The sequence below is a fragment of the Macrosteles quadrilineatus genome, unplaced genomic scaffold (assembly GCF_028750875.1).
Source record: "Macrosteles quadrilineatus isolate MER2022 unplaced genomic scaffold, UCM_ALF_1.0 Scaffold_8__2_contigs__length_117827958, whole genome shotgun sequence".
Classification (NCBI taxonomy): domain Eukaryota; kingdom Metazoa; phylum Arthropoda; class Insecta; order Hemiptera; family Cicadellidae; genus Macrosteles; species Macrosteles quadrilineatus.
In genome coordinates, this window is record NW_026542601.1 from 3,085,594 (window position 1) to 3,099,876 (window position 14,283).

General features: G+C 34.4%; 1 protein-coding gene across 4 annotated transcripts in view; it reads right to left on the bottom strand.

Moving 5' to 3' along the window:
- The window catches only part of LOC129001043 (collagen alpha-2(IX) chain-like), a 51,617-nt gene that overhangs the window by 35,787 nt on the left and 1,547 nt on the right, over window positions 1–14,283 (bottom strand). For 3 of the 4 annotated variants that reach the window (XM_054428190.1, XM_054428192.1, XM_054428189.1), the window contains exons 2-4: window positions 7,795–7,850; window positions 5,104–5,184; window positions 1,032–1,242 (exon numbers count right to left, since the gene is read on the bottom strand). In XM_054428190.1, coding sequence (XP_054284165.1) covers window positions 1,032–1,242; window positions 5,104–5,184; window positions 7,795–7,850 — 348 coding nt within the window. Of the gene's footprint in view, window positions 1–1,031; window positions 1,243–5,103; window positions 5,185–7,794; window positions 7,851–14,283 lie in introns of those variants that run through there. The other variant, XM_054428191.1, reaches the window with a different exon arrangement.

A 14,283-nucleotide genomic window follows, 5' to 3' on the forward strand; every position in this document is an offset into this window, starting at 1 on the left:
CTAGGGGAATTTCAACGTTTAGAATAAGGAGAACGTTTCAAATGTATTGATTTTCTTATTTTAAATATATTTCGTTGTATTCGCAAAACGTTTCCAAGCCATTTCAGACCCCCCACACAGATCTATCAGATATTCATCGGTGATTTATTTTGATCGATTCCGTTTAAATTTGCATTGAATTATAATATGAATACATTAACTGAAACTCATGTAGCAATATGAATTGAGAGTAAACCTGCAATCAATCAAACAAAACCACAATGAAGTAACTAAATTGATAGAATCTAACTTGCTGTTATAATGCCTTTTGACTCTGATGATACCCAAATACATCAACTAGATATTAAAAAAAAAACTAAGTAGCCTTGTAATCCACGCATTTTGGTTTGTACAATTTCTGGGTCTGGGTCCATTTTCCTGTGAAATTAGTATATTATCTTGTAAAAGTGTTTACAATGTACTGTATGGCATATGCTTTGTGCAATGTTGTAAGATATATCTCTTCGAAATCGGATGGATCCGATTGGTGAGCCTGTTAGTACGGCTTACACTGCGAAGTGCCAACATCAATAGGGTTCAATGTAAAAAAAAATAAAAATACATTCAATACTGAATAGTGTAACATATTGAAATCCGTGTTCATCGTTTAAGGTCATTAATGGAATAGAATTATAAGTATGGCACATCAAAATGAAGTTCAGAGTTAATAGATTTTCCGAAGATTATTAGTAAAAACATGAACTAACACTTAAGGGCAAAAATATTTTTTTTATGAAACATCAGTAGGCTATCAAGTAATTTGGGGTTTCCTTCACTTTCCTTCACATTTAAATTGGTTTATCTTTTATAATTAAATTACGGAGTTATAAGATGTGATTTTAGTTATTTTCCCAGTGACAAGAACTAGAGAATTGAATTATTCGTTACCTTGTTTGCTAGCCTTTGCTCTTTCAAGATTTTTGAAGTTTCCTCCAATATATTTCACCACACATGGTTCAACAGTTCACATAATTCAAGGTCAGACTATTTACCTCGTAGGTAGTACGAGATCAGAGTCCCTATCTAATCTGTAAGCCACTTGGACTCTGTTGGATCCTCGTACTCTGGTCACTCCAGGCATCTGCAGAACCGGGGTGTCCAGATGGAACTTGCGGATGAAGTCGTAGGCCATCAGGTCGTCCTCGCCGAGTTTGAAGTCTGCACAAGGCCCGACCATCTCCTCCCCCAGGACTCCGCCGTAATCTAGGGGCAATGTGAGAAGGACAAAGATGAATGGAGAGTGGTAGTAATAATTGAAAAAGAAAGAAGAGAGAATAACAGGACAGGTGACGAGGAAGAAGATGGAAGGAGAGAGTAGCCTACACATGGGGAAGAAAGGAGATTCGTAAATATATAGAGAGAGGTGACAAGGAGCTAGATTATGGAATTGTGTATTTTAAACATTGAGAGTGGTGAAAAAAACAGGTAAAGATCAAAGTAAGTATATGGTTGTAAACATTGGAGAAATAAGAGTGTGGTAAGAAGGAAGATGTACGGAGAGTGCAATCATAAACATGGGAGAAGACACGAGAGTTGAAAATATACATAGAGAAGATGAGAAGCCAGGCGAAATTGGAGTGTGCTAGTGAAAATAGGAGGAGAAAGGAGAGAAGTAAACATTTACAGAGAAGTGAGGAAAATGAAGGGAGACTGGAAAAGGTAGGAAAATAAAGGCGAGTGGCAAACACAGATGTTACATGGAAGAAGATTAAGGAATAGCGTGGTTGTAAACATGGGATTTAATTGTTATTGTTTAACGTTTTCAAGCAAAGTGGTTAAAACTGATATAGAGAGTAATGAGGAGCAAAAGAATGATGAATGTGGTACTATTACGAATATGGGTGGAGAAAGGAAGGTTGTAGTAGATGGATGAACAAGAGGGGCATAAAGGGAGAAGTAAATAGTAAACATGGGAGAAGAAGGAATATGCTTTAAGGTGGTATATCTAGTAAAGTACGCCGATGTATTGTATTTATTTGGCCTATTTTAAATATACATGGTAATTTTACAATTACGTCCAAATAAAAATATTAGTTAACTACTTTTTGCCTAGTATTAAATCACATTAGGGTCTTCACATCCTATGACGACAGTTCTAGCCTGGAACTGTTTTGCACATCACATCAGGCTAGTTCTAGAGGGTTGCGACATTATCATATGGATAAAATCCATTGGTGATTGGCTGGATTTGAACCCGTTACCTCGGGCACCGAAGCCCCGCGCTCTACCCTAGACCAGCTCTCTCCCCAACTATTTCATATCAATTTATTATTCCTTTTGGGGTTCAATGGTATTTGGTAGTTGTTTTCAGGAATACGAAAGTAGTTGAATTTTGCATATGGTAAAATAGTATTCCATCGTTAAAAATATCAAAGTTATTTGTTTTACGAAGCCTAACCTAGCAACGTAGCGTTCGACTTCCAGACGTTGACCATAGTGATCACAAGGATCACTTGACAGCAGGTAATTTCACCAGTACACGTGTATTGATCAGTGATTCGGAGGCTTAACTCAAACAAAATGAAGTTTACCATAGATTGGACGTACTCTCTTAAATTCTACCATACAAGTTGTATTGGGTTTATAGTCTGTGGTTGTATGCAAGGGTGTGGGCGCATGCTTGCGATTCCTGGCCGTTCTTTATTCTTTTTCCTCTCCAATTTCCATAATGACCTATTGTGGCGGGTGAGGGAGTGTGTAAAATTGGATTACCTAAGAGATTTATTTATGTAAGTGACGTCACACGGAGTACACAGACGTTTCTGGACGTCTCGTCATTTCGCCTTCAAACATCAAAGATCTTGATTGTGATTCCATGGTTTTTATACTCCATTTAACATTTACTGGTTCCCTCAAATAGACAATGCTTTAACTATTTTTTCGTCATATAGTAGCATGTTTACTTTCTAGGGAGTAAAAATCGTTTTTAGCGCTTTTTCTAGTGGGGCCTTGGTTTAGCCCCTGGAGTAAAAATCAGCTGTTGTCAACTCAGTTGTAAATTTCGCTTGTAAACAAAATTGCATGTATCGATTGTTTAATCAATTAATTGTATTTATTTGTTATCTTATTATAAATCGACATATCGATAGTAGCCTATAATGTACACTAATCGTATTAGACGTAACGATTCAATCACTCAATCACTAAACAGCTGCTTGTTTCCATTAGAAAATTAATTTGAAAATAGTTGGAAGTAGTTTTGAGAGGATTTAAATGAAAACTTTTTTAGTTTTGTAACATAACTTGTTATAGAGATAAACATGGATAATGGCACAATATGACGAAAAATATAGTTCATCACACGGAAAAAAGGTGTAATTTCAACCCTCACTCATTTTCCTTAGACTAAAAAAAACTTGAGCTCGGGTCGAAAAGAGTCACTTTGGGCCCAGTGATGAAATATACTATAACTTAACTATATTTACAAAGACATTTTGAGAAGGAGAAAGCCGGCCGGAATGCTTTAGGTTTATCAATAACGAAGTTAAACATGGTCTGAGTTACACACCGGTAATCTTTGAGTAGACTCTTTTAAACTCATTGTAAATATGACTATTATTCGTTTTGAAATAACTCCTGTAATACTTTCCAATTGCTCGAATTCGAGCAACATGTACACTAGTATGTATTAATTTCGTGATTGCAAACAATCTAATGGTTGAATCTATAGAACGTATGACACAATAAGTGGAGCAAACGGTTTAAATCAAAGCAAGATTGTATAATTGATGCAAATGGTGCTTTTATTAGACGAAAAACGACCGGACGGACTCGGAATGTGTCGGTGGCCTATATAGAAGCTGAGATACGATATGTCAGCGCTTGCTTTCTCATTTCTACCTAAAACAGTAATATAATAATACAAATTATAAATATTGTGTTATTGACTGAGCCTTTCCGATTCCATATATTATTTTTGATATTACCCACGAACACTTGAAGAGAACCGGTAAGGACCGTAAACATAAAATACCCCCGCCGCAGCAAACCCCCAGACTAAGCGAATTTCCATTTGCCTGATTGGATTCACACTAAAATGTATCCTTAGAAATATCACATTTATTCCCTATTTATATAGCATTAGTATAACGAGTACTTAGGTTTGCTGCAACAGGGAGGGTAAAAAGGTGTTTTTTGTAAAATGTAATAGTTTAGTATGAAATCAATGCATTAATGTATTTTCCAAATTTGATCAAAATATCTTCATAAACAAGCAAACTACAACAGTTTACTTATCCTCCATAAGAATAACATGGGAATTTTAAATGTACAGGTTTTTGGAATTTTCTCCGTAAGGCGCATATTAACGCTTTAGTATACTAAATTATTTGTTTTTTTTTAAGCTTTACAAAATGGTTTGGAAAGGAATTGCTAAATTTTAAGTTTTTAGGGTAAAAAATGGGAAAAACCAATTTTTACCCCATAAAACCCCCATAAACCCCTGTTCCCATAGTCCGATCATGCTGGTTCGCAAACTCATTCGAATAAACGTAAGTTTACACGTTTCTACCAAATTTCATCAAAATCGGATGATTTTTGCTTGAGTTTTCGTGCAAACGGACACATATATAAATATATATGAATTTGAACGGATGGTATTTTTGGTCTCTAGGGACCTCAAAACGAAAATTTAAATCGGTCCCGGGTCCAGGTCTTACCATGAGTACTACGGTAATAGCTTATTCCCTATAGGGGAAATTCGCTAAAAATGAGTTGCTGGCCCGAATTCTACAGGGTCTACTAATAGCATTTATGGGTTGGACAGATCTATCTAAGCAATGTTAAATAAAGTTTATATTCCGACATTACATTATTTGTTTATGTTTGTGATCCATACTGTTTCTGTTATAGTATTCGTGATATTTCCATAAACATTAAACATACTCCTTTGCAAATGTTGTGTCTGACACTTAAATGTGATAATGTGTTATGATGTTTCCTTATATGAAATTACCTTTAAATTATAAAAATTAGAACTCTAGTATTGTAAGCACCTTAATCATAGATTATAACGCATGTATTAAAAATAGCCTTTCTGGATAGACAGAATTAAAAAAAAATTACCATCGTCCTGGGTGTAGTCGTATTCTTCAGTGTCGTTTCGCTCGATTTCGATGATATCTTGGACTTTCTCATCCACAGTCACTAAACAATTTTATAATTTTAAAATCTCAGTAATCTGTACAAAGTTTGGTTAGTTTTCTTTCCTTGTGATTCTCATTATTGGAAGCGTATGACTACGTTATGTAAATATGCTGAAGAAGCTCGATACTGCCGGTTTTAGTAGTATATTTTCTGTGATATTGCATATTGTTAATTCTGTGCACTCTTAGCATGTTTGTGTCGTTAAACCTTATTATACACTAGCTGTGTACCCGTTCTACGGAGGGATCTTTTAGACAGTTGAAACCTTCTTGTAATAAGAACAGCAGTTGGATGGCAGTGTGCATTTTCCCAGACATGCAGGCAAAACTTCATATACATCACTGTTTCAGGGTCTTTTCCCAGGTTATCAAAACTCAAGTTGAATTTTATACGCACACATAGAATCTTTGGTTAACGACCTGAATGATGTCTAGAAATTTAATTTAATTTACAGTTACACGTCATTGTACTTGCGATTAATAAAGTCTATTGTGTAAGGCAACGTTTTTAATTTCACTTGGTTTTGGATTTTCTTACAAAACGTGATTGGAAACGGTTGCAGTATTTGTAATCAACATTTTATGTAAACATATCCAGTGACAGCTAGAAAAATAATCTTTATCCAAACAGCTGTTCGTTACTTTATAGATGTCGTATTCTTCAAACAGATGAGTATTTCATAAATGGCGTATTATATGGTAAACTTTAATAGAAAACTTGACAAAAATCGCACAAAATTGGGTTTTTGAACGTCCAATATTTTATTTCAAATAGTGAGGTCATATTTTAATGGATAAAGACACTCTCGCCAATCCAGTGAATACAAAAAGACTGTTTGAATCCCTCTCGATGCTCTCGTTTTTCAGAAGGCCGCGTAAAAGTCCTTCTGGGCCGTGACAGGCCGACAGACAGACAGAAATTTAGATAAGACTTGTTTCGGCTTCTTTAATGTATAAAACGTAAACATAGCCAAAATATATAATTCTGAGCAATGTACAGACAAAACTCTAATTTTGTTTATTTATATGTCAGCAATCACAAAGTGGATATTCTTGTCTTGTTTTTTTTTCTTTTTTTTTAACTACGAAGAATTAATATTTACTTACAAGTTACAACGATGTCGTCTAGTCACGTAAACAATGTATAGTTTAACTACATTAAGATTTCTTTAAGTTCCTACATAGTTTTAAGACCTTATAGTTTTTTTATTACAAATCTTGGTCTGGAATTATTGTCTAAGGTCAGCCCGAACCCAGAGTCAATTTGTTTACGATCTAGTTCCTCGATGCTATCTTCTCAATGGTTTATTCACCGGTTTTGCTTGTTCCCAATCATCAATATTGAATAAATACAAGTCCGGTTTAGAATGTTAATTGGTTACATGTCAGTAAGCTGAGCGGGCAGTGTTGGCTATTGGGAGTGCATAGGTTAATACAAGGAGGGCTATTCAGTTATGCTATACAAAATTGAAAATTTTGAGTATCTTACAAAAGTTTTTTAGAACGTCGATATTCAACAATCGATATATCGAAAACTGTTCTCAAATGCGTTACGCGTAAAGTAGCCCCAAAATGTTTGTTTCATGATAGCTCAATGGTGTCCTCAAATTTCCAAGACAAAAGTGTCCAATTTAAACATATATTTTTTTACGTTTCCATTTTGTTCTTATCTGAAAAATCTGTTTGCTAAATATTTTTACCTAAAAAAATAAAGATAAAAATAGCAAACATAGGTCCAAATTTCTATATTTATAGATCGTATATAATTGGATAACGAACCGAACCTAGAAGTAGCAAACATTGCGAATGTTGGTTAGAATGGTAACTTCAATTGTTTTTTTTTGTTTTTTATAAAAACGTGAAAGTGCCATAGACAAGTACATATTAATTAGATATCTTAGGAAAAAGAATGTCAAATAATAATCTTAAATTGGATACAACAGCATTCACAACTTATTGGTAATATAAAAAATGCCCATATAAATCTTAATGCTTTTTAGTATATAACGAAACAAAAGTAGCACAATTATTGCCAATATAACAAAGCCATATTGACAAACAATGCAAAAATGAAAATCAGCTGATCACCAGAGAAGTAAATAAAGCAGCACTACCAACATAAAGCTTGTTTGTCCCTTGACAAATCCCATCTGAACAGTGAATCTCTGTAATTTGGGATTCGTGAAACAATCCTGTAGTAAGATCAGGACAAACAAAAATCATTTACAGGGGCGATAAAATTGTTTAAGATCGTTGTTTAAAACCAACTACATATGTGGCCAATCGTTTTACGTTACATGAAACCCGCACTCAAATGGTGGGGAGTGGAATTTCCCTGTAAAGTTAAGTTTGTCTTAATTGACTGCTTATTGCAGTGTAAGAATCTTCTGTGAATACGATAAATAAACAAACTATTCTGATGGGGATACAAATTAGGGACGTTACAAAAAAATGAACTCTGAAGTGTGTTATTGAATTCAAATTGAAACCTTGTTTACTTTCACTTTAAACAAATTGGAACAATATACCACCAAAGTCAGTCAGGTGCTTGTTCCCAAACAATACATCATTAGATATTTAAATTGAGTCATGCTCAAACATGCCGACTTACCAGAGAGACCGGAACAAGTCGTGAGCAGGATGCACAGTGCTGCCACCTCCGGGCTCCTAAAACACGAAAATTCCCACCGTCAGAACGAAATTTCCCTTAGGATGACAACAGTATACAGAATAAATCGTGAGTTTTGACAGGGAATAATTGGCTTGTCAGTGTTAATTTGTAGCCTAGAGAATATTGAGTAAAATTAAAGTTGCAAGATGTTACTAGAAGTGTATGCAATTTACTGGCGATGAATTTGTCAATATTTTTGTAATAAGACTCTTTTTTACTTTCTCCCCCTATACATAGTATATGGAGAAAGTATTGTTTTCGTAAAAATTTTCGAGTTTGAGTTTTGTGTGAATATATCCGAATTATTATGAATTATTATTATTTTTTTCTTTTTTAGAGGTTTGTGGCCTCTTTTAACCTTGCATTTTCCCATAGACTTCCCGTGCATGGAACGTATCCAGCAAAGCAAGGAGTGAGCCGGTACAGTACAAAGGTGAACTATATCGACTTTAGCGGCAATGACCAGGATCAGGACCCACGAAATCGCTGCCTTGGGCCCGACTGAGCCTCCGACTCGCCAATATAGTTTTTATTATATTTAATATTTTTATTTTTATTTTATGATATTTTGCTTTTTAATTTAAAAACTTGCTACTGGTGGACTATGCACAGGGAATATCTACTTAGGTGTGTAAACTAAAATGTTAGCTCTAGTAAAAAAATTCAACTACTAACAAATTTACAGTTCGTATTATTAAAAATAAAATTAAACTAATTAAGTTTAAAATATTTAACTTAATTTGACTCAGCAAATTACAATGCGTTCGCTTGAAGTTGATCCGACTCTACACGTGATTCTACAGTAAAAAATCTATTATCAAACAAACAAATTACAACGCCTTGGGCTGGCAGAAATAGAAATAGATTCAAATTTCATAACGTGAAATCGGGTAACCCCGTAGCTACGAAAGCTGCTACAATAGCTTACCGTATTCCGAATTTAGCTACCGGGCTAAGTAAATGTAAACTGTCAACAATAAGAACAAGTAGTTCTAGAAACAATCCAACCGGTTGTCTGGTGAAAAAAACAAAGTAGAGGTGGAAGTGATGCCTTTAGCCACCGTCTGCTAAGTGCCCTACGTGAATTGAAACTTATAAAAATACTAGCAGAGCACCCGTCCTTCTTACGGGGTTTGCATATTAATACTTTAAGGATAAAATGCTTATTGCAGTTATACTCAAGCTTTGCGTTTGCAATGGGAGTAGGACACAGTTTGATAAAATTTGGTTCATAAATTTACGGTATGATATAGTACAACACATCTACTATTGCCATAATGTTCTACCACTGAACCTAAACAATAGAAAAAAATTAATTATCAAACATTCGCAAACTATCACAAATTATTCATTAAATTAAAAACTCAAACCTAACTGTTAAAAAATCCTACTTTGACAGTTCTCATAGTGTATCACAGTTTTTTGTTGCTGCTTAGATCAAATTTGCTGTTGTCATATATTCAAAAACAAAATAATAATAGTGCTGCACCCTGTTTTTACCCTGTTGGGGAACCTAAGAACCAACTTGTAAAGTTGAAACAGCTGACTAAATTCTTTAATTGCCTTTAAATATGAATACTCATAAGGTTAACATGGGGAACTACAGAGCCACTGGGGCGGAGCCCGAAAGGATTTTTGAGATAAGAATATGCCTAAATGTTAATCGGGAATGTGAGCTATCATCGTGCCAAATTTCAGCCCAATCCGTCCAGTAGTTTGTGCGTGATTGAGCAATACACAAACACACACAAACACACACACACAAACTCACAAACTTTCAGATTTATAATATTAGTAAGATGAACATTGTGGGTTAAGATGTCGCCATTATTTGCGATGTAACAATAAAAAGGTAAACAAGAAACGCAACATATGTTATTCGAAACATCTAAAATAACACATTACAAAAATGCCGTAGGCCCTACAGAGAAAATGGGAAGAACAATCGGATTAATATCATTGGGCATAATTTACTACAAAATGAAAAACCAATAATAAATCATCAGGGTTGCAGGAACTAGACTGATGCACAATTGACTTTCAAATAGTCATTCCATTTATGTAAACCAAATAAAGGCCTACCATTGAGTTTGGATACTGCAAGTAGACTTTCCATTTTCGTGGTTAGACGTACCATTAAAGCAGACTTTGAACAGGTACTGCAAATAGGAATTCCATCAATGTGAACCAAAGATACCATTGTGTTAGGATACTGCAAGCACATTGGCGTAAACCAGAAGTACCATTGATTTTGAGTACTATATCGATGGTACTGCAAAAAGACATTTCATTTACTTGAGCCAGACTTAGCATTGACTTTGGATACTGCAGGTAGACATCCCACTTATGTGAACCCAAGCCCATTTGGAACGATCAGGGATTAGTTAAATTTTTTCAAAAGTATTGGATGAATATGCTTGCTCCGCTCAATATTGCAAGCAGATAACTGCATTGTACACCTAGTATTACATATGATACGTAGGCCCAAAACATATATTTTTAAAATATATTTCGCATCTGCTACGTATATGTGGCAGCGTTTGGAAATTATTCATAGGTTGAGGCCCTTCCTAAAGCAAAGCTCGGCCACCAATAGACTGAGGTGAACCGGTTTCTCACATATGCAAACCTCAACCCGCCACGCTGTGATAATTAGTTCATTACAACCATATCAAAACCAATATCACATCAATAATAAACCAATTACACTCGCAAGAAATTCCGTTGGTTGTGTTCGTTACCACGGATGGAGTGAGCATGTATTTAGTAGCTAATTTGTTCATTGGTTTGCCATTAGTTTGGTTCCCGTTCAGACTGTTAGACAAGGATAATATTATATTTCCAATATGCTTTTGTTAAGCTAAACCTATGGAGATGTGGTAATGTTACCTATGGTGGCCAAAAATAAAATTTTAACGCTTTTTCATTAATTTATGGCAGAACTATACTTTGATCAACCATACCTAGTACTTACATCTTTTCAACCTGCAATATGAATACTGATCTCAAACATAAAGACTTTTCACAATTCCATTTCTTCATTATCTAGGGTTAACAAATTACAGTATTTTATTTTGTATTTGCTTAAGGAAAATTTGCTTAATTCCGCCAACTCTCTCTATAGATTAGGTATGTTAGGTGGAGGCTACAACGTCTCCTAATGAGTAAAAGGTCGTCAACTCGATCCTGAAAAATAACCAGAAGCTTTTTCATGGTTCAACACTTTTTTTTTGTCCTAAGGACGCTAGGCACGAGCCTGGGATTGTTTTTCACATTACTTCAGGCTAGACCTAGGGGTTGCGGCATTATCACTTAGATAAATTCCATTGGTGACTTGGCGGGGATCGAACCCGGGACCTCAGAGACTGAAGTCCCGTGCTCTAACCACTACGCCAGCTCGCTCCCCCATGGTTCAACACTAGATACATCCGATCTTAATTCCGTCGGTTATGAGGAAATCATACAATTTATTCAACACGTATCCTTTACTCGCACCCTGGTTTTTCGATGCCGTAGTACTACGATATAGTAAATAGTTGTATATACTTTAAAGTTTATATTAATCGGCATTAATGAATAGCATTAATGAATGCAAAATAATTAAAACTATAAATTAAAATTCCCTTAAAAAACTAATAACTTAGCACTTAAAATATTATGGAGTTCATCCGGTTTTTGGAATTTAGTAATATGCTTGAATGGCTTCAGCCCATTAACTCTAAAATAGAGCCATTGATTATTAGATTAACACCATCTTGTAATAATGAACCGAAAATGAATAACTAATTTAATCACATCGAATGACGTCAGACTGCGGTCTTTGCATATAAACGTTCAATTTTCGACCAATGTCCTGCTAGACTTGAAACTCAAAGAACATTTGACTTTTCTCGGCAACAGCGTAGTAGTCTAGGAAAGTTAACCTGTATATTGTTAACCCAGCGATCACGATGGAAGCACTTTTAGTTTTGTGGCGCACTATGAAAAATACTAAGGTTGCCGGTTCGATCCAGCAAAAAGCCTTAAAAAGCTAAAAAAGCCAGTAGCTTATTGTTGGTTTGAAACATGAACTCAGCTGTCTTTTATCATTAAGCTTTAATAAATGCCCATGGCTACGGAAACAACTCGTCCTAAACAGAACTACGTCAGTGAAGAAGCTAATCTTTCTTTGTTCTACAAACACATAGTTCAATCAATTTTGGGGTTCAACTATCCAATGTTGACTCTAAATTTTACATAGCCATATAAGGATGACTAACCGTGTAAACCTACATTTATTCGAACGAGTTCGCGAACCAGCATGATGATGGAACAGGAGTTTATAGTGGGTTTTATGGGTTAAAAACTGGGTTTTCCTATTTTTGACTCTAAAAACATAAAACTTCACCCAGACCATTTTGCAGAGCTTAAAAAAATAATTTGGTATATTGAAGCGTTGTTGAATGCCTAACGGTTACGTAGGTAATTAAAAAACTTCAAATTTAACACCCCCATGGTATTCTTCTGGAGAATAAATAAACTGTTGTAATTTGCTTGTTTATGGATGTATTTTAATAAAATTTGGCAATTTTGTTTATTTAATACTAAGCTATCAACATTAATAAAAAACACACCTCAATACCTTCCCTGTAGCACCTAGGTACTCATTAAAATAAGTCTGACAATTTTCAGGGAATATTTTAGTAGAAATCCAGAGAGGTAAAAAGAAATTCGCTTAGTCTACAGGTTTGCTGCGGCAGGGTTATTTCTATTCATCATACTTTCCCACATATTCAGTCCTTCAACATTATTTTAGCTACCGGAGCTTCAGAAACTAATGGAAAATGGTGTTTGTGTATGTAAACATTACGATAGGTAAATTTAGTTATCAATTTGAATACACACAACTACCAATTGTCTTGTTATGAGTACAATGCAAGCGTACAGTCCTTGGTACGAAGAATGTCATAAATCCCTTAGGAATTCCAAGTGATTGTTCATCTAGTCGTTCAAGAAGACAAGGACATTGTCTCGTCCTTTATTTAGATTTATCACTTGCTTGTTCGGTTCCCTTGTTCTTTGACCGTTCACGTTTCATTCCGATTTGAGTACGTTCAAATCCTGGGTTTATATTATGTTAATAACCCCCATTTACCGGAAAATTGAGTAATCCAGCTAAGGATTGTTGTACACTTAATCTTCCCAGGTGTGTTCGTCTTAGGGGGGGGGGGGGGGTCGCTACTGAAACTAGTGTTTTTAATCCTTTTGAAAATGATCATATATACTTTTTTGTGTTTATTTAGTCGTAGAAAAATGTTTAGCTATGGTAAAGTAAAAAAAATATTTTTAAAAACTTTTTATACGTTTTTTTAAGCTTTTTTCGGGAAAATGTGGATTTTTCTAAACCTCTTATAACTTTTTAACTACTGAACCTATTTTATTATTTGATATCCCATTTTAAAGAACAAGAAAAGCACTAACTTTTTGTACATACTCATATTTTTTTCTCAATTATTTTATGAGTTATGGCTTCATATTTTTTTTATTTTAATTCCTAAGTATTTTTTTTTTATTTAATCTATTACAATATCCATGCACAAAAGCAGCTTTATAGTATAAACAATGTGTGGTTAAAATTTCAATAAAAGAAAAAAAATGCTACAAAATTGGTAATTTTTAGTAGCAACTCCCTTAGATTGCGGGAAATTCGTGGATTTCTGAACTAGCAAAAATTACATGATTAATAAAAATACTTGAAGGTGTTCTTACTTTCTTTTTTAATATCTTTTTCTTTTTTATATTTCTTTGAAGATGTTACGGTAGTTATGGGATTTGGTAGGATTAGATTTGGTCTATTTATTGAATGAGAATTTAAATGTGCATTTATGTATTTTATAGTTAAGATAAATAATATTGACTGTGTAGCCGTGGAGAGAAAGCTAGATACAGAGCGGGTTAAATCTTGACCAAGATGCCAATCGTAATTTAGCCACCAATGTATGCTGCTTTCTAGCAAAAACCACACTTTAGAAAGCAAAAAGACCATCTTTTGTGGTTCTAATCTTTGTTACTGAATAGATTTTACGGAAAATTTTGTTAGAACAGTTTGGAGACAATAACGTACCTAAAGTTAAATTACATAAAATCATTGAACAACTTATCATTTAATTGTCAAAATAAAATGGTGTGTTTCTTATAAAAAAAATTTTAAAAATCACAGACCCCGAAAGCTTACAACGCACAACCAATCGAGTTTGAAAGCTTTCTCCTCTAACTTCTCTAAATAAAACTAATAGTTAATCATGAATTGTTCAAGTACATGTTTATCCACACATTTTTGTATATAATTTTATAATAAAACATATACGGTGCTATGCATCTCAACGATTAATTAGTTTCTACAACATCGTTTTAAACATAAACGAAAAATTTCATATTTTACACCACCAT